The 20,283-nt window shown below is 44.8% G+C and overlaps 1 protein-coding gene across 3 annotated transcripts; it reads left to right on the top strand.

Moving 5' to 3' along the window:
* Positions 1-3,698: 3,698 nt before the first annotated feature.
* On the top strand, positions 3,699-19,390 carry LOC112251091 (5'-AMP-activated protein kinase catalytic subunit alpha-2). 3 transcript variants are annotated; one of them, XM_042322222.1, is made up of 11 exons: positions 3,701-4,212; positions 6,634-6,775; positions 8,483-8,489; positions 10,492-10,636; positions 11,190-11,277; positions 15,349-15,573; positions 15,741-15,903; positions 16,001-16,183; positions 16,458-16,613; positions 17,495-17,621; positions 17,926-19,390. In XM_042322222.1, the coding sequence occupies exons 1-11, from the start codon at positions 3,999-4,001 to the stop codon at positions 18,180-18,182; spliced, it is 1,707 nt and encodes a 568-aa protein (XP_042178156.1). In that variant the 5' UTR covers positions 3,701-3,998; the 3' UTR covers positions 18,183-19,390. The 3 variants fall into 3 exon arrangements, with proteins under 3 accessions (XP_042178157.1, XP_042178156.1, XP_024277553.1); XM_024421785.2 differs by having other exon boundaries at positions 3,705-4,212; positions 8,483-8,576; XM_042322223.1 differs by lacking the exons at positions 15,349-15,573; positions 15,741-15,903; positions 16,001-16,183; ... (1 more) ...; positions 17,495-17,621; positions 17,926-19,390 and adding an exon at positions 14,999-15,342 and having other exon boundaries at positions 3,699-4,212; positions 8,483-8,576.
* The last annotated feature ends 893 nt before the right edge of the window (positions 19,391-20,283 follow it).

The raw sequence follows: 20,283 nt of genomic DNA, 5'->3' as shown, positions 1-20,283 counted from the left end.
AGGGTTAGCTAACATGCTAAGTAGATGAAAAGTAGCAAAACATGCGTAAGTAGTTGCAAAGTTGCTAATTAGCTCAAATGCTAAAGTTGTCCATGATGAGATTTGACACGCAGCGTTATAGTATGTAACCATACCAAACATATCATACTAATTTCAGATCCCGGATTTAATTTACTATGTTATGTGTATGAGTGTATGAGACCAGGCTGCAACTATAGTAGGCCTTCATTACTGCATTACTGATGGAGAAAAAAATCTGCCAAATATCTGAGTCATGCATGTACAGTTGGCATGAAACAGAAGAAATCGCAAAGAAATTTAATGAAATTAAGAGGTATCTGAATGTGTCCAAATAAAGCTTGTTTAAATGTCACTTTGCCAACGTTTTGGTACAGTATGCCTTAATGAACACGACCTTGTACTCACACGTAACTGGTCACTGAAAGTATGGGCATTCAATTTACAGAGTTTACCAAACAGGACTTGAACCAGCAACCTTTTGTCTGTCAGTCCAACACCTCTCCCAAATGCCATTGCCAAAATATCTGAAACTCTTGATGAGATTAATAGTGGCTAACCTAGTCAAAAGTTCCTGATATCCACTCTAGTACAGGTAGGATTGAAAATATTCATAAATATTCCAGATTTAGATTAGATCCTTGGGGCTTTTGCCCATTTATTAGCAGCAAAGATTTGTAAAAAATACATCAAGATTTCCATACAGGCACATACAGGCCGTAGACACATTTCATAGTTCCTAAGTGTGGATGGTGAGCACGGTAACTGTATAGCAGAGAGACAGTAAGTGGACACAGCATTCTATCGCAAATCCAATCCATTTTTATTTGTCACATACTTTGTAAACACCAGGTGTAGACTAACAGTGAAATGCTTACTTACCAGCCCTTCCCAACAATGCAGAGAGAGAAAATAAAAGTCATAAATACACAAGAGTAACGATAACTTGGCTATACCAGTACCGAGTCGATGTGCAGGGGTACAAGGTAATTGAGGTAGATATGTACAGTACCAGTCAAAAGTTTGGACACACCTACTCATGCAAGGGTTTTTCTTTATTTTTACTATGTTCTACATTGTAGAATAATAGTGAAGACATCAAAACCATGAAATAACACATATGGAATCATGTAGTAACCATAAAAGCATTAAACAACAAAATATATTTTAGATTCTTCTGGGCCTCGGCGTAGAGGAGGGCCCCGGCCATGGATCTGGGTTGTACGCCGCACCCAGACTGGGCACCGGCGCAGAGGAAGGCTCCTGCCATGGAGAGGGACCGGACGCCATGCTCAGACTGGGCACCGGCGCAGAGGAAGGCTCCTGCGATGGAGCGGGACCGGACGCCGTGCCTGGACTGGGCACCGGCGCAGAGGAAGGCTCCTGCCCTGGAGCTGGAGGTTCTGGACCGTGGACCATCGCAGGAGGTTCCGGACTGTGGACCGTCTCAGGAGGTTCCGTACCGTGGACCATCTCAGGAGGTTCCGGACCGTGGACCGTCTCAGGAGGTTCCGGACAGGGGACCATCTCAGGAGGTTCTGGACCGGGGTCCGTCGCCTGAAGCTCTGGACTGGGGAGGCGCACTGGAGGCCTGATGCGTGGGGCCGGCACAGGTGGCACCGGACTAGTGACACGCACTTCCGGGCAAGTGCGGGGAGCAGGCACAGGACATACCTGACTGAGAAGGCACACTTGAGGGAGAATGCGAGGAGCAGGCACAGGACGTACCGGACTGGGGACACGCACTTCAGGAAGAGTGCGAGAAGGAGGCACAAGATGTACTGGGCTGTGGAGGCGCACTGGAGACCTGGTGCGTAGAGCTGGCACAGATGGTGCCGGAACGATGACACACTCCGCATGGTGAGTTTGGGGAGCTAGCACAGGAAGTACCGGGCTGTGGAGGTGCACTGGAGACCTGGTGCTTAGAACCGGCACAAATTGTACCGGAACGGGGACACACACTTCAGGGCGAGTGCGTGGAGGAGACAGGATGTGCCGGACTGGGGAGGCGCACTGGAGGCCAGATGCGTGAAACCGGTGCAGATGCTCCTCAGCACTTAACCTGTCCTGCCTAGATTCAAATTGAAACACCAGCAGTCATCACCAAAAAATAGAGATTGTCTGTGTGTGTAGAGTAATAGTTGAGAGTTCAGTTTAGAAAGAGCCGATGTCTTTTACCTATCTGCATATTGAGGGTTTCGCCTGTCTGTCTGCCTGTCTGTTGTTGAGAGTTAAAAGTACAGTCGTGGCCAAAAGTTTTGAGAATGACACAAATATTAATTTCCACAATGTTTAAAGGCATTGTTCGTCACCAAACTGTTCCTGGATGGTTGGGAGAAGTTGCTCTCGGAGGATGTGTTGGTACCATTCTTTATTCATGGCTGTGTTCTTAGGCAAAATTGTGAGTGAGCCCACTCCCTTGGCTGAGAAGCAACATGAATGGTCTCAGGATGCTTTACTGTTGGCATGACACAGGACTGATGGTAGCGCTCACCTTGTCTTCTCCGAACAAGCTTTTTTCCGGATGCCCCAAACAATCGGAAAGGGGATTCATCAGAGAAAATGACTTTACCCCAGTCCTCAGCAGTCCAATCCCTGTACCTTTTGCGGAAAATCAGTCTGTCCCTAATGTTTTTCCTGGAGAGAAGTGGCTTCAATGCTGCCCTTCTTGACACCAGGCCATCCTCCAAAAGTTTTTGGCTCACTGTGCGTGCAGATGCACGCACACCTGCCTGCTGCCATTCCTGAGCAAGCTCTGTACTGGTGGTGCCCTGATCCCGCAGCTGAATCAACTTTAGGAGACGGTCCTGGGCCTTGCTGGACTTTCTTGGGCGCCCTGAAGCCTTCTTCACAACAATTGAACCGCTCTCCTTGAAGTTCTTGATGATCCGATAAATGGTTGATTTAGGTGCAATCTTACTGGCAGCAATATCCTTGCCTGTGAAGCCCTTTTAGTGCAAAGCAATGATGACGGCACATGTTTCCTTGCAGGTAACCACGGTTGACAGAGGAAGAATAATGGTTCCAAGCACCACCCTCTTTTGAAGCTTCCAGTCTGTTATTCAAACTCAATCAGCATGACAGTGATCTCCAGCCTTGTCCTCGTCAACACTCACACCTGTGTTAACGAGAGAATCACTGACATGATGTCAGCTGGTCCTTTTGTGGCAGTGCTGAAATGCAGTGGAAATGTTTCTGGGGGATTCAGTTAATTTGCAGGGTAAAGAGGGACTTTGCAATTAATTGCAATTCATCTGATCACTCTTCATAACATTCTGGAGTATATGCAAATCAGCAAACTGAGGCAGCAGACTTTGTGAAAATTAATATTTGTGTCATTCTCAAAACTTTTGGCCACGACTGTAGTGTTGTCTTCTGTCTGTCAGTGCGCCTCATAGACATAGAGAGGAGCAGTGGTCCCAGGCACAAAAGTGTTACTGATCAACACCAATGAGTATAGGAGGCCAGGGGATCAACACTGAGCTCTGTCTGACATCTAGTGGTAGAAACACTCAACTGTGCCCTTGTTTAGAAAAAAAAATCCAACTGTGCACTGTTCTGAAACAACCCCTCTTTTCCAATCTGGACAAATTAGTGATGTTTTTCTCCTTGAGTTAATTGATTGACCAGAGAGTCCACTCACTGGTGCCCCAGGTCTGATTTGATTAGAGAGAAAGCAAAACATCAGTAGCCTGGGCCTACTGCTGGCCAGATGTCAGCATTCCTGAACTAGCGTTTCAGGCACTGAGTTTATGGGAACGTAAATGTAACTATGGCGAGAGAACCAGGGCAATACTGTGGTATAGGACAGTATGTAATAACAGGCTACATTAATTATCTTACATTATGCCTAGAATAAATTACATGATCTGTCATTGATTTCTGACCCAATATTTGATAAGGCCCGGGCATATTTATCTATAGGCTTCTCCTCCCCTCGCGCAATAAAGCTCCACGGTAGAGCGCTGTTGATATTCGAGATGAGAGTAGTTGGCTTGTCCAGTGTCCCGCGGACACACCTCCCCCTCCCGCACGTCGCGCTCGGCAGCCAGCGGACAGCGCAGAGAGCTCAAGCCTACCGGAGCCGTTTAAAGATGGCAGAACGACAGCAGAAACACGAAGGCGGCCGAGTGAAGATCGGACATTATCTTCTCGGAGACACTCTGGGCGTCGGCACCTTCGGCAAAGTAAAGAGTTAAGTCGCGTGCTTGTCAACGGTCATGTCGTGGGAACGTTTGCTGTAATTGAGTGTAAATACTCGTAGCCCGTGTTTACCTTCCCCAACTCTGTGGTGGGCTATTTGGATAGCTAGGCGAAGTACGTAGCTTTGGCTGCGTGGTTACGAATAGGCTAGAATATATTACGGTTGTCTTCGTTTATGTGTAGAGAATGTGGTTTGTTTTAAGGTGAATTCTTCCAGCAGCATAGCTAGCTAGGTCTACCCTGACCAGTCTCATCAGTAATGATAGGATTTATATGGATAATTAGGCTACCTTCGGCAACCATGATGGTGTAAACAAACAACTCGCACGTAATTGTAACGTCTGACCGTCAGTGAATGTCGAAGGTTGACTTTGCTAGTGGCTATGGACATTTTAAAACTAAAATAAACCGTAACGTCATAGCTAAATAGTGCTCATCATCACCAGTATTCCTCAATCAAATCACGGTGTGAATTATCCCATGTCATGGACAGAATGAGAATTTAGAACGCCTCATTAAATGACCTCGTCTTCCCCTCAGCAGTCTCAACTTGACCTTATCGAATGCAGACCCCACTCTAGAATCCCCCCTTCCTCTCCCACTGCGCTGCAAGTGGTGTGTTAGATTTGAGACATTAGTAGGAGAGTAACCAGTCAAGTCGCACTTGACTTATTCACCTGGTAGTTAATGTGTGTAGGCTTTAGGCTTACTGTAATTGGTGTGTTGTCTTTAACCTGTTTAACTGTATGTTACTTACTGTTGTGAACAGATATAGCTAGTCCAGTAATGTGGAAATAGAGATGTTCAGACTCATGTCAAGTTGACTACTATGAAACAGCCACAATTCTGTTCTTTATCAAGCAATAAATGTTTAGCTGAGTAGTATACACATTACAGCACACATTTCCCTAGCTGTTGAAAAAAATAAATCTATGTCCGTATGCAGTGTTTTCAGTGGTTACATTCGCCCACATTTGGCTCCATGTGAATTACAATTAATACGCAATGTTTTAACGTTTCGAAAAGTCAACAATCATCGCTTTCAAACCGGTTCTCGAAACATATGCTAATATGTCCCTTATCTTTCATATCAGAGAGAAAGAATCCAGTGCCTCGTTAGCTTACACACTTGTTTGGAGCGCGCTAGATAGCTAATTACACAGGTTTTTACACTGAACAGAAATATAAATGCAACATGCAGCAATTTTAAAGATTTGACTGATTTACTGTTCATATGTCAATCAGTCAATTTAAATGAATAAATTAGGCCATAATCTATGGATTTCACATAACTGGGAATACAGATATGCATCTGTTGGTCACAGAGACCTTAAAAAAAGTAGGGCTGTGGATCAGAAAACCAGTCAGTATCTGGTGTGACCACCATTTGTCTTGCGTGGCACATCTCCTTCTCATATAGTTGATCAGGCTTTAATTGTGTCCTGTGGAATGTTGTCCGACTTCTCTTATTAAATGGCATCCCAAACATGCTTAGTTAGTGACATGTCTGGTGAGTATGCAGACCATGGAAGAACTGGAACCTTTTCAGCTTCCAGGAATTGTGTACAGATCCTTGTGACATGGGGCCATACATTATCATGCTGATGGAGGAATAGGCCTCATGATCTCGTCACGGTATCTGTGCATTGAAATGACCATCGATAAAATGCAATTATGTTTGCTGTCCATAGTTTATTTCCTGCCCATACCATAACCCCACCGCAACCATGGCGCACTATGTTCATAACGTTGACGTTTGAAAACCGGTCGCCCACACAATACAGTTGGAACAGGGATTTATTCTGGGATTTATTCGTGAAGAGCACACTTCTCCAGCGTGCAAGTGGCCATCGAAGGTGAGCATTTGTCCACTGAAGTTGGTTGCAACACCGAACTGCAGTCAGGTCAAGACCCTGGTGAGGACGACAAGCCCGCAGATGAGCTTCCCTGAGACGGTTTCTGACAGTTTGTGCAGAAATTCTTTGTTTGTGCAAACCCCCCCGTTTCATCAGCAGTGACAAAACTGCACATTTTAGAGTAGTCTTTTATTGTCCCCCAGCACAAGTTGAACCTGTATAATGATCATGCTGTTTAATTAGCTTCTTGACATGTCACACCTTTCAGGTGGATGGATTATCTTGGCAAAGGAGAAATGATCACTAACGGATGTAAACAAATTTGTGCAAAACATTTGAGAGAAAAGCTTTTTGTGCGTATGGAACATTTCTGGGATCTTTTATTTCAGCTCATGAATCATGGGACCAACACTTTACATGTTGCGTTTTATATTTTTGTTCAGTATATATGTGTCCCATCAGCACAATTTGTGCCTTATAGCCTACATTGTTTCTGTTCAATTGCTGCATTCTAGTTGGTTCATGTGTGTTTCTGTCTGTCCTGTCTGTCTGGTAGTTGGAGAGCACCAGTTGACAGGTCATAAGGTGGCAGTGAAGATCCTGAACAGACAGAAAATCAGGAGTCTGGATGTGGTGGGCAAGATCAAACGAGAAATACAGAACCTCAAACTATTCAGACACCCTCATATCATCAAACTGTGAGTACAACATACACACACACAGACTCAGTGTTTGTTTAGGGGGGGTGATGCATTAGCCTAAATATATACTGACAAAAGCACATATCACAGCATATTACAGGTCTCAGAGTGATCTACCATTTTTGGGTTGGAGAATGACTGTGAGAAGGTCAGTTCTGGTGACTTTTAAAAATGATATCCTACTCCAATGAAGGAAAAATATACAGTTGAAGTCGAAAGTTGACATACACCTTAGCCAAATACATTTAAACTTGGCAATTTCTCGCATGCAATAGCCATCATTTCTCAGAACAAGAATAGACTGACGAGTTTCAGAAGAAAGGTCTTTGTTTCTGACCATTTTGATCCTGTAATCAAACCCACAAATGCTGATGCTCCAGATACTCAACTAGTCTAAAGAAGGCCGGTTTTATTGTTTCATTAAACAGAACAACAGTTTTCAGCTGTGCTAACATAATTGCAAAACGATTTTCTAATGATCAATTAGCCTTTTAAAATGATAAACTTGGATTAGCTAACACAACATGCCATTGGATCACAGGAGTGATGGTTGCTGATAATGGGCCTCTGTAGATATGTAGATATTCCATAAAAAATTTGCAGTTTCCAGCTACAATAGTCATTTACAACATTAACAATGTCTACACTGTATTTCTGATCAATTTGATGTTATTTTAATGGACAAAAAAAGGGCTTTTCTTTCAAAAACAAGGACATTTCTAAGTGACCCCAAACTATTGAAAGGTGGTGTATACATATTTAAAAATATATATATTTTCCTTTATTATTTTCCCCTAACCCTACCACCCCTCCCCTAATCGGAGTAAACTAATGAACAACAACACTCAGGCTTCTATTTACAGCTTATATATACTATATACGGACACAATATATGAATCCCATCCTTCAGCTACCACCAACCCCTCCAATCTATCTCTAAATCCCACCCTTCAGCTACCACCGACCCCTCCAATCTATCTCTGAAGCCCACCCTTCAGCTACCACCGACCCCTCCAATCTATCTCTGAAGCCCACCCTTCAGCTACCACCAACCCCTCCAATCTATCTCTAAATCCCACCCTTCAGCTACCACCGACCCCTCCAATCTATCTCTGAAGCCCACCCTTCAGCTACCACCGACCCCTCCAATCTATCTCTGAAGCCCACCCAGTTTGATTTCTATTTTGCCAAAGATTTTTAATAGTGCATTTTACTCATTACTTGGATTTGAGAAAAAAGTGTAGCCTAGTAACACTAGAAAACTCAGTGATCCTCTTTTAACAGTGGCCATCAAGACTACTTTAAAAGGTGTTTCTCCCGCAACTGCAATAAGAATGTTGTAGGCTACAATGACTGGGCAGGCACATTTCTCTCCCTGTAAGGCACTTGTAATTTGAATGCTCCTCGAGGAATATTATTTTTCTCACATCGAATGTCTCTCGCTCTCTCTTTCTCTAGCTCTCTCTCTCCAGCTTTCTCTCTCTCTGGGAGTGTTAATTTTAGGGTTAGGCCACAGTGACAGTGTGAGCTATGGTAGACATTTGTTGGCTGCTCTCAGAACAGTGTAATGAAATGAGACTTTCAGCCTTCCCAATGTATTCTGCACAATAGCCCTGTCTGTGTGAGAGAAGGAAGGAAACGAAAGAGAACAAGTGTATTTCTGACATTTCTCCTGTGTGTGTGTGTGTGTGTGTGTGTGTGCAGGTACCAGGTGATCAGTACTCCTACAGATTTCTTCATGGTAATGGAGTATGTCTCAGGAGGAGAGCTGTTTGACTACATCTGCAAACACGGACGGGTGATATATGAAATTGTATTTGTCACATCCGCCAAATTTGTATTTATTATGGATCCCCATTAACTGCTGCCAAAGCAGCAGCTACTCTTCCTGGGGTCCAGCAAAATGAAGGCAGTTTATACAATTTTAAAACATTACAATACATTCACAGATTTCAAAACACACTGTATGCCCTCAGGCCCCTACTCCACCACTACCACATATCTACAGTACTAAATCCATACGTGCGTGTGCATGTGTCTGTGCTAATGTTTGTTGCTTCACAGTCCCCGCTGTTCCATAAGGTGTTTTTTTTAACCTGTTTTTAAAAAATCTAATTTTACTGCTTGTGTCAGTTACTTGATGTGGAATAGAGTTCCATGTAGTCATGGCTCTATGTAGTACTGTGTGCGCCTCGCATAGTCTGTTCTGGACTTGGAGACTTTGAAGAGACCTCTTGTGGCATGTCTTGTGGGTATGCATGGGTGTCTGAGCTGTGTGTCAGTAGTTTGCATTCAACATGTCAATGCCTCTCATAAATAAAAGTAGTGATGAAGTCAATCTCTCCTCCACTTTCAGCCAGGAGAGATTGACATGCATATTATTAATATTAGCTCTCTGTGTGCATCCAAGGGTCAGCCATGCTGTCCTGTTCTGAGCTAATAGCAAAGTTTTTTTGTGGCACCTGGCAACACGACTGAACAGTAGTCAAGGTGTGACAAAACTAGGGCCTGTAGGACCTGCCTTGTTGATAGTGTTGTTAAGAAGGCAGAGCATCACTTTATTAAAGACAGACTTCTCCCCATCTTAGCTACTACTGCATCAATATGTTTTGACCATGACAATCTAGTGTTACTCCAATCAGTTTAGTCATCAACTTGCTCAATTTCCACATAATTTATTACAATATTGAGTTGAGGTTTAGGGTTTAGTGAGTGTTTTGTTCCAAATACAAGGCTTTTAGTTTGATCTAAAATACAACAGGTATTACAATGAAATGCTTACTTACAAGCCCTTAACCAACAATACAGTTAAGAAAAAACAAGTGTTAAAGGATTTACTAAATAAACTGAAGTAAACAAATAAAAATAGAAAAATCACAAATAATTAAAGAGCAACAACCAAATAACAGTAACGGTGCTATATACAGGGGGTTAGTTGAGGTAATATGTACATGTAGGTCGAGGTAAAGTGACTATGCATAGATAATAAACAGATAGTAGCAGGAGTGTATAAATGGGGGGGTGCGTGTGTTGTTAATGCGAATAGTCTGGGTAGCCATTTGATTAGCTGTTCAGGAGTCTTATGGCTTGGGGGTAGAAGCTGTTAAGAAGCCTTTGAACCAAGACTTGGTGCTCTGGAACCGCTTGCTGTGCGGTAGCAGAGAAAACAGTCTGACTGCGGTGGCTAGAGTCTTTGGCAATTTTTAGGGTCTTCCTCTGACACCGCCTGGTGTAATGGTCCTGGGTGGCAGGAAGCTTGGCCCCAGTGATATATTGGGCCGTACGCACTGTCCTCTGTAGTGCCCTGCGGTCGGAGTTGGAGCAGTTGCCATACCAGCCGGTGATGCAACCAGTCATGCTCTCGATGGTGCAGCTGTAGAACTTTTTGAGGATCTGAGAACCCATGCGAAATCCTTTCAGTATCCTGAGGGGGAATAGGTGTTGCCGTGCCCTCTTCACGACTGCCTTGGTGTGTTTGGACCATGACACTTAGTTGGTGATGTGGACACCAAGGAACTTGAAGCTCTCAACCTTCTCCACTACAGCCCCGTCAATGAAATGTATGACTGACTGGACTGTCTGGATTGATTGATTGATAGATATAGACAGAGGTCATTATATGGTGACATTTGTCATAGTGACAGTATGTAGTATCATTAGAATAGAATAATCTAGTAACCTCCTCCTCTTTACCTCATATTGTGTGTTTTTAGGTAGAAGACAAAGAGGCTCGTCGGTTGTTCCAACAGATCATCTCAGGGGTAGACTACTGCCACAGACACATGGTGGTGCACAGAGACCTCAAACCTGAGAATGTTCTGCTGGACCATTCCAAGAACGCCAAGATAGCTGACTTTGGTATGCTACACACACTCATGCATGCACATAACAAATTGAGTTGTCCAAAAAGATAGCCATAGCTACTATATTAGCAGTAGCAAATGTCAAACAAAACCACTTGTCTTTTAGAATACTGACACCTATATGACTGATTACTCTGGACAGGGGGCTTGGGTGGGGTACGTGTGTTTGGAGGAAGGGGGTTGTTGCTTAGCAAAAGGCAGGTCTGATATCCACTCTGGCAAGGAGCCCTGTCAGGCCCTGTGTCACTTGATCATTGCGAGAGAAGGGGATAAAGAGGGGAAGAGCGAGAGAGAGTAGGGAAGAGAGAAGATCCTGGGAGGGTTAGTTAAGGTGAGATAAGGTTAGGGAGAAGTTGATCCGATCAGCGCAGCATGTGTGGAGCTTAGAGGACTGGGTTAGTAAAGCAGAATAAAAACATTACACCGGCCTAGAGACCTAACCATGGCACAACCTAACACTAACCCTCTCTTAACATAGTTCCAAGATAGCGTCAGGAACTTGAGATTGAAGATAATGTTGTTAAAAAATGATGTGCTCTGGTCAAAAGGGTTGTCAAACATGATGTCAGATGGGGAGTTCCTGAGGACCAGCTGTGGATCTCCCAACTACGCTGCTCCTGAAGTCATCTCTGGAAGGTGTTTTTTACATTTATATTTCACCTTTATTTAACCAGGTTGGCCAGTTGAGAACAAGTTCTCATTTACAACTGTGACCTGGCCTAGATAAAGCAAAGCAGTTCGACAAACAACAACACAGAGTTACACATGGAATAAACAAACATACAGTCAATAATACAATAGAAAAAGTCTATACAGTGTGTGCAAATGAGGTAGGATAAGGGAGGTAAGGCAATAAATAGGCCATAGTGGCGAAATAATTACAATATAGCAATTAAACACTTGAGTGATAGATGTGCAGAAGATGAATGTGCAAGTAGAGATACTGGGGTGTAAAGGAGCAAAATAAATATCAGCATGGGGATGAGGTAGTTGGATGGTCTATTTACAGATAGGCTATGTACAGTGATCTGGTGAGCTTCTCTGACAGCTGGTGCTTAAAGTTAGTGAGGGAGATATGAGTCTCCAGCTTTGGTGATTTTTGCAGTTCGTTCCAGTCATTGGCAGCATAGAACTGGAAGGAAAGATGGCCAAAGGAGGAATTGGCTTTGGTGGTGACCAGTGAAATATACCTGCTGGAGCGCATGCTACGGGTGGGGGCTGCTATGGTGACCAGTGAGCTGAGATAAGGCGGGGCTTTACCTAGCAAAGACTTATAGATGACCTGGAGCCAGTGGGTTTGTTGACAAATATGAAGCGAGGGCCAGCCAACGAGAGCATACAGGTCGCAGTGGTGGGTAGTATATGGGGCTTTAGTGACAAAACGGATGGCACTGTGATAGACTGCATCCAATTTGCTGAGTAGAGTGTTGCAGGCTATTTTGTAAATGACGTCAAGGATTGGAAGGATAGTCAGTTTTACGAGGGTATGTTTGGCAGCACGAGTGAAAGATGCTTTGTTGCGAAATTGGAAGCCGATTCTAGATTTAATTTTGGATTGGAGATGCTTAATGTGAGTCTGGAAGAACAGTTTATAGTCTAACCAGACATCTAGGTATTTGTAGTAGTTGTCCACATATTCTAAGTCGGAACCGTCCAGAGTAGTGATGCGGGCAGCGATCGTTTGAAGAGCATGCATTTAGTTTTACTTGCATTTAAGAGCAGTTGGAGGACACAGAAGGACATTTGGATGGCATTGAAGCTCTTCTGGAGGTTATTTAACACAGTGTCCAAAGAAGGGCCAGAAGTATACAGAATGGTGTCGTCTGCGTAGAGGTGGATCAGAGAATCACCAGCAGCAAGAGGGACATTATTGATGTATACAGAGAAGCGAGTCGGCCCAAGAATTGAACCCTGTGGCACCCCCATAGAGACTGCCAGAGGTCCGGACAACAGGCCCTCCGATTTTGTGTGTTTAGGTTGTACGTATGCAGGTCCTAAGGTTTATACTGTAGGACAGGGGTACTCAAATACTATTTGAGAATGTCCGGACACCAAAATGGCCTAGGTGGCAAAAGTCTGGATGGATTTATTGGCATTGTAACAAACACACACCTCGTGACCCATCTGATCTCTCCAGGAATAATCGGACCCTCCGCTACCTGCACCATGTCTATTTCTAACAAACACACACATACACGCGGTACTGTCCATGACAAACTGTTCAGACCTTTCTTGTTGGGAGAGTGAAAAGTTGTAGTTTAAAGCTATTTTCATGCAATTTGACACATTTTGCCATGTTTTATGCGTATTCATATAATACAAGCTGATAATGCACTACCAAATTTAGAAATGGCACCTTCTGCATTCTACTATTACAACCTGACCGAGTTCCTTAAAGCTGCAATATGTAACGTTTTGGGTGACCTGATCAAATTTACATAGAACAGATCTACCTTCTATATTTCTACGTGCTCTATTTCTATGCTTCCCTTAAGTTTAGTTTTTGAGTCTTTTACTTTCAGTTTTGTACACCAGCTTCAAACAGCTGAAGTACAATAGTTTTGGTTATGGAAAATATATTTCACAACGGTTTAGATGGGTACAATGATTCTCTACACTATACATGCTTGTTCAAGTGAAATCAAATGGTTTGTCACACATACATGGTTAGCAGATGTTAATGCGAGTGTAGCGAAATGCTTGTGCTTCTGGTTCCGACATTGCAGTAATATCTAACAAGTAATCTAACAATTCCCCAACAACTACCTAATACACACATCTAAAAGGGTTGAATGAGAATATGTACATATAAATATAGATTAGCGATGGCCCAACGGCATAGGCAAGGTGCTATAGATGGTATAAAAACAGTATATACATGAGATGAGTAATGTATGATATGTAAACATTATTAAAGTGGCTTTATTTAAAGTGCCATTGTTTAAAGTGACTAGTGATCCATTTGTTAAAGTGGCCATTAATTGGGTCTCCATGTAGGCAGCAGCCTCTGAGTTAGTGATTGCTGTTTAGCAGTCTGATGGCCTTGAGATAGCTGTTCTTCAGTCTCTCGGTCCCAGCTTTGATGCACCTGTACTGACCTCGCCTTCTGGATGTTACCGGGGTGAACAGGCAGTAGCTCGGGTGGTTGTTGTCCTTGATGATCTTTTTTGCCTTCCTGTGCTGTAGGTGTCCTGGAGGGCAGGTAGTTTGCCCCCGGTGATGCGTTGTGCAGACCGCACCACCCTCAGGAGAGCCTGGCGGTTGAGGGCAGTGCAGTTGCAATACCAGGCGGTGACACAGACCGACAGGATGCTCTCGATTGTGGATCCGTAAAAGTTAGTCAGGGTTTTCGATGACAAGCCAAGTTTCTTCAGCGTCCTGTGTGGGTGGAACTTTCTCCACTACTGTCCTGTGGATAGGGGGGTGCTCCCTCTGCTGTTTCCTGAAGTCCATGATCATCTCCTTTGTTTTGTTGACGTTGAGTGAGAGGTTGTTTTCCCAGCACCACACTCGGAGTGCCCTCACCTCCTCCCTGTAGGCTGTCTCGTCGTTGTTGGTAATCAAGCCCACTACTGTTGTCGTCTGCAAACTTGATGATTGAGTTGGAGTTGTGCATGGCCACGCAGTTGTGGGTGAATAGGGAGTACAGGAGGGGACTGAGCACGCACCTGTGTTGGGGCCCCAGTGTTGAGGGTCAGCGAGGTGGAGATGTTGTTTCCTACCGTCACCACATCGGGGCGGCCCATCAGAAAGTCTAGGATCCAATTGCACAGGGCGGGGTTGAGGCCCAGGGCCTCCAGCTTGATGATGAGTTTGGATGGTGTTTTGTCACATATATTGAAATTAGGCGAACTATTAGAATTTTTGTAACCAGGAAATGGCGCCATAGCCACGGGAAGTAGTGGTGCTGAGCACACCCCTGAACAATGTGAATTAAAAAAAAATATATATATATATATATGATTCTCTTTTTTTTAAACTTTTTTTTTTTTTTTAAATCACAAAAGTAGTGCACTGGGCCTTTACTAGTCCAGTATTAACAGACCGATATGCCGTCTGTAGCACAGGCAAATAACAATTCCGGGTTCGGATCTGGATCTGCCAATTGATATGGTTGCTGTAGGATTTGTTTTTTAAACTTTTTTTAACAGGTTAAATCACAAATATATAGTGCACTGGGCCTTTACTAGTGGCCCTGAGTATTAACAGACCGATATGCTTTCTTTGTAGCACAGGCAAATAACAATTCCTGGGTTTGGTAACAGGTTATCTGGACCCTGAAGTGGATCTGGAGCTGTTGAGTATGGTTGCTGTAGGATGTTGTGGTGTGATTGTGTATGCTTTGCTTTGGTAACAGGTTATATGCTGGCCCTGAAGTGGATATATGGAGCTGTGGTGTGATCCTGTATGCTTTGCTTTGGTAACAGGTTATATGCTGGCCCTGAAGTGGATATATGGAGCTGTGGTGTGATCCTGTATGCTTTGCTTTGGTAACAGGTTATATGCTGGCCCTGAAGTGGATATATGGAGCTGTGGTGTGATCCTGTATGCTTTGCTTTGGTAACAGGTTATATGCTGGCCCTGAAGTGGATATATGGAGCTGTGATGTGATCCTGTATGCTTTGCTTTGGTAACAGGTTATATGCTGGCCCTGAAGTGGATATATGGAGTTGTGGTGTGATCCTGTATGCTTTGCTTTGGTAACAGGTTATATGCTGGCCCTGAAGTGGATATATGGAGCTGTGGTGTGATCCTGTATGCGTTGCTGTGTGGGACTCTACCCTTTGATGACGAACATGTTCCCACGCTGTTTAAGAAGATCAGAGGGGGCGTGTTCTATATGCCAGAATACCTCACTCGCCCTGTCGCCTCCCTGCTGCTGCTCATGCTGCAGGTCGACCCATTGAAGAGAGCCACCATTAAAGACATTAGGTAACACCTGACCTCTAACCTTCCCTACTGATGATGATGCTGAGGTTTTTAATGGGATAAAACTGGCAAACCTAGCCACATGCTGGTTTGTGGTGGTTCAAGGTTGGTCCAGAGTGAAAGAATAGAAGAATCATGGACAGTAACTGTTATTTTGTGTGTGTGTGTAGGGAACATGAGTGGTTTAAGCAGGACCTGCCAGGCTACCTGTTTCCAGAGGACCTGTCTTATGACTCCACGGTTCTGGACGAGGAGGCCGTCAGGGAGGTGTGCGACAAGTTTGAGAGCACCGAGTCTGAGGTGATGTCCAGCCTGTACAGCGGAGACCCCCAGGTACATACTGGACATGTGCACACACACATGCTTAGTCATACAGTACACAGACAAACACACTCCCTCTCAACTCTCCTCTCTCTTGCTCTCTCTCTAGGACCAGCTGGCGGTAGCATACCATCTGATTATAGATAACCGTCGTATCATGACCCAGGCCAGTGAGTTCTACCTGGCCTCCAGCCCTCCCCAGGGCTCCTTCATGGAGGATGGCATTCCCCTGCCTCCCAGGGTCAAACCACACCCAGAGAGGATGCCCCCCCTGCTGATAGACAGCCCTAAGGCAAGCAGCTGTACCTGGTTCTATTTTATGAACTAATTAAACCGACTATCGTCGTGTCTAATGTTTATATAAAATCAGATACAATACCTCTAAAGTGTAAACACTTGATGAAGTGCTTCTTCTGTAATACCAGTCTAGCACTCAAAAACAACATTGTTGGAATATAAATGCAACATTGGCAGTATTGTATATTTGCGTGCAGTCTCCTTGTCCTCATGTATTTGTTGCTGCTTGTTGAGGAAAATGAAAGATTCTCTCCTCTCTCTGTCTGCAGGCGCGCTGCCCGCTGGATGCCCTCAACACCACCAGAGCCAAACCCCTGGCAGTGAAGAAAGCCAAGTGGCACCTGGGCATCAGGAGTCAGAGCAGACCTTATGACATCATGGCTGAGGTCTACAGGGCTATGAGACAGCTACAGTATGACTGGAAGGTGAGGCGCAGTGTGTGTGTATATGGTACATGTTAAGGTGTGTGCGTGCGTGTGTGGTACGGTGTGTGCGTGCGTGTGTGGTACGGTGTGTGCGTGTGTGGTACGGTGTGTGCGTGTGGTACGGTGTGTGTGTGCGTGTGTGGTACGGTGTGCGTGTGTGGTCCTGAAGTCATCTCTGGAAGGTGTTTTTTGGTAAATTTATATTTCACCTTTATTTAACCAGTTGTATATGGTACATGTTAAGGTGTGTGCGCGTGCGTGTGTGGTACGGTGCGGTGTGTGCGTGTGTGGTACGCGTGCGTGTGTGGTATGTGATGGTACGGTGCGCGTGGTACGGTGTGTGCGCGTGTGACGGTGTGCGTGTGTGCGCGTGCGCGGTGTGTGTGTGCGTGTGGTACGGTGCGCGTGCGCGTGTGTGTGGTACGTGTGTACGGTGTGCGTGTGTGGCACGGTGCGTGTGTGCGTGCGGTACGGTGCGTGCGCGTGTGGTGTGTGCGTGTGCGTGCGTGCGCGTGCGTGTGGTACGGTGCGTGTGCGTGCGCGTGCGTGGGTGGTGTGTGCGTGCGTGTGGTGCGGTGCGTGTGCGTGCGTGTGTGGTACGGTGCGTGTGTGTGCGTGCGTGCGTGTGTGTGGTACGGTGTGTGTGTGCGGTGCGTGCGTTGTGCGCGTGTGGTACGGTGTGTGTGTGTGTTGTGTGATGGTGGCACGGTGTGTGCGTTTTACGGTGTGTGCGTGCGTGTGGCGGTGTGCGTGGTGTGCACGGTGTGGTACGGTGTGTGCGTGTGGTACGGTGTGCGTGCGTGTGTGGCATTTATCATCTCTGGAAGGTGTTTTTAAATTTATATTTCGTGTTGTGTATATGGTACGTGTGTTATGTGCAGGTGGTGAACCCGTACCACCTGCGTGTTCGGAGTAAGAACCCAGTAACAGACAACCTGGTGAAGATGAGTCTCCAGCTGTACCAGGTGGACAACAGATCCTACCTGCTGGACTTCAAGAGCATCGATGGTACGACAGCTCTATAACATGACATGTTATAATATACACCAAAGCAAACTGTCCTTAGATACCTGGGTAAACCGTAGTAACTGTACTTTTGAACTTATTTGAAACAGCATTTAGATCTCTTTCTAATAAGTTAAAAGTACAGTTACTACAATTTACCCAGGTATCTAAGTACAGTTTGCTTTGGTGTGTAACAACAGCATTTAGATTTCTCTTATTACAATTGTACAACAATTACTGAGTACAGATGAGTAGCTACAAAAACACTAACCTTTCCTCTCCTTACTGCTCCTTTCCCCCTCTCCAGATGACATCATGGAGGCAGTAGGGTTTAAGTCAGGTTCTTCCATCCCTCAGAGGTCAGGCTCCACTGCAGGGCTCCATAGACCCAGACTCAGTGTGGACTCAGCCTTACCTGCCGTGGATCTCCCCCAGCTCAGCTCCTCCCTGCCTGGGTCGCTGTGCTCCAGTGCTGCCCTCATTACCTCCACCCCGCGCCAGGGCAGCCACACCATGGACTTCTTTGAGATGTGTGCCAGTCTCATCACCACACTGGCCCGCTAGAGAAGGTTAACCCCGCTGGATAACGTGAAGTCAGGAAAACTCCAGGTCCTACTTGCATAACCTCTAAAACAGAACCCTGGCCTGAGCCTTGTAGTTAGGCCAGGATCACACCGATATCAAACTGTCTAAGTTTAGTAGAGCACTGTTCGCCTAACCACATATCTAGGGTCAGTTGTGTGTTGTTAACTCCCTATGTTAAAGGTTTGGACTGGGCATGGGAAACTGATTCTAGATCTGTGGTTAGGCTTCCTGTCTGTCGAGAGCCAGTCTTGCCATGGGAAAGGTTAGGGGTTAGAGATCAAACTTGCTGGGGCAAGGTCACGTTAGGTCAAATCTACTTTATCCCATAGACTGTATAAATATGGGCAGCTCCTCCCACATTACTCTCAACCTCCAATCAGCTGTGGAATAGCCATCACCATAACAGAATTGCAAACAATTTTATGCATCCAGTTTTCAGGGATACAGTTAATTCAACTTAGCTTTCTTTTCCGCTGAAAACCGGTTGTGTGAAGTCCGCTAAGACGTTTTTCTTTTATGCCTACTATGTTAGGTTACGCATTTAATTTGTTTTTTTATGACACAGATTTTGTTACCCATATCATATTTATATTAATATCATTTTGAGTAGATGTTGATTGAATGACATACCAAAACAAATTGTTTCTATATACAAAGAGGAATGTTATTATTTATTTTTAGAGATTGTTTTAAAGGCTGTGTTGTGGTTACTGATTATTGAAGCACTGCTGATGTTTGAAGAGATTTTAGGTGATGAGGTCATAGAGAGAGGAGGCTAGCTGACTGGCAATATTGTTCTGTGGATTAGTTGGCATTGATGCTACCAGACGGACGACGAGGAGGGAAGTGTGTCTGTAACGAGCCTCAGAGGACTCTACGGCACGGAACCTTTCTCTAGGTGCCTTAACACAAATGTTGCTTCTAGCTTGGTGGCAATGTTTTGTTTGTAGAAACAGAATGGAAACCATACATGTATGTAAAGGAGTGACAGACCGGAGCTTGCCATTGATTGGTCAGGAGGAGAAGACATACTGTAGTTTGTCAATAGTTAGTCAGCAGCATAATACCCTGCATACCACTGCTGGCTTGCTTCTGAAGCTAAGCAGGGTTGGTCCTGGTCAGTCCCTGGATGGGAGACCAGATGCTGCTGGAAGTGGTGTTGTAGGGCCAGTAGTAGGCACTCTTTCCTCTGGTCTAAAAAAAAATATCCCAATTGGGCACACTACCATGTGTAGGGTGCCGTCTTTCGGATGGGACGTTAAATGGGTGTCCTGACTCTGAGGTCATTAAAGATCCCATGGCCCTTATCGTAAGAGTGTTAACCCCGGTGTCCTGGCTAAATTCCCAATCTGGCCCTTAAACCATCACGGTCACCTAATCATTCCCCTCTCCCCTGTAACTATTCCCCAGGTCGTTGCTGCAAATGAGAACGTGTTCTCAGTCAACTTACCTGGTAAAATAAATAGAGATTTGAGATCTGACTAATAACTATAGGTAGAGCGATAATAGATATGCGAGACCACTGACTGATTAGAAGTTGTATAAAATTATTGCATATATAGCTCTCTGGTCTTTATTTATGCAATACGCACGAGGTGTGGTATATGGCCAAAGGACTGTTCTTAAGCACGATGCAGCGCGGAGTGCCTGGATACAGCCCTTAGCTGTGATATATTGGCCATATACCACAAACCCCCGAGGCGCCTTTTTGCTAGTATAAACTGGTTACCAATGTAACTAGAGCAGTAAAAATACTTGTTATCATACCCATGATATACGGTCTGATATAACATGTCAGCCAATCAGCATTCAGGGCTCAAACCACCCAGTTTATGAAATGGAACAAATCTCCCTTTGCTATTTGCCCGGTGGTTTACAGTCTTCGACTCCTGTCGGTCTTGTTCGAGCCAGTGAGGACTGGGCTCTGGCTGATCTGATTCATGCTAGTTTGTGTTCTGGTACCATGAAGGTGATCGGTTGTGTTTTGAGCCACAGAGAAAAGATACTAAACCTCTCTTCTATCCTAAGTAGCAGTGAGCGCAGTCTGTTTTCTCTCTGTAAGAGACTATACATTCAATAT

The sequence above is a fragment of the Oncorhynchus tshawytscha genome, linkage group LG05, assembly GCF_018296145.1.
Source record: "Oncorhynchus tshawytscha isolate Ot180627B linkage group LG05, Otsh_v2.0, whole genome shotgun sequence".
In the NCBI taxonomy this organism is placed as follows: domain Eukaryota; kingdom Metazoa; phylum Chordata; class Actinopteri; order Salmoniformes; family Salmonidae; genus Oncorhynchus; species Oncorhynchus tshawytscha.
The sequence above is the reverse complement of the archived record's forward strand: the minus strand, read 5'-3'. Positions and strand labels throughout refer to the sequence as shown.

Excerpts from the sequence above, each read along its gene's own strand:
- LOC112251091 (XM_024421785.2), top strand. The coding sequence starts at position 3,999 with ATGAGAGTAGTTGGCTTGTCCAGTGTCCCGCGGACACACCTCCCCCTC. Across the intron at positions 16,184-16,457 it reads TGCTGATAGACAGCCCTAAG|GCGCGCTGCCCGCTGGATGC; the intron begins GCAAGCAGCTGT and ends CTCTGTCTGCAG. Across the intron at positions 16,614-17,494 it reads AGCTACAGTATGACTGGAAG|GTGGTGAACCCGTACCACCT; the intron begins GTGAGGCGCAGT and ends TGTTATGTGCAG.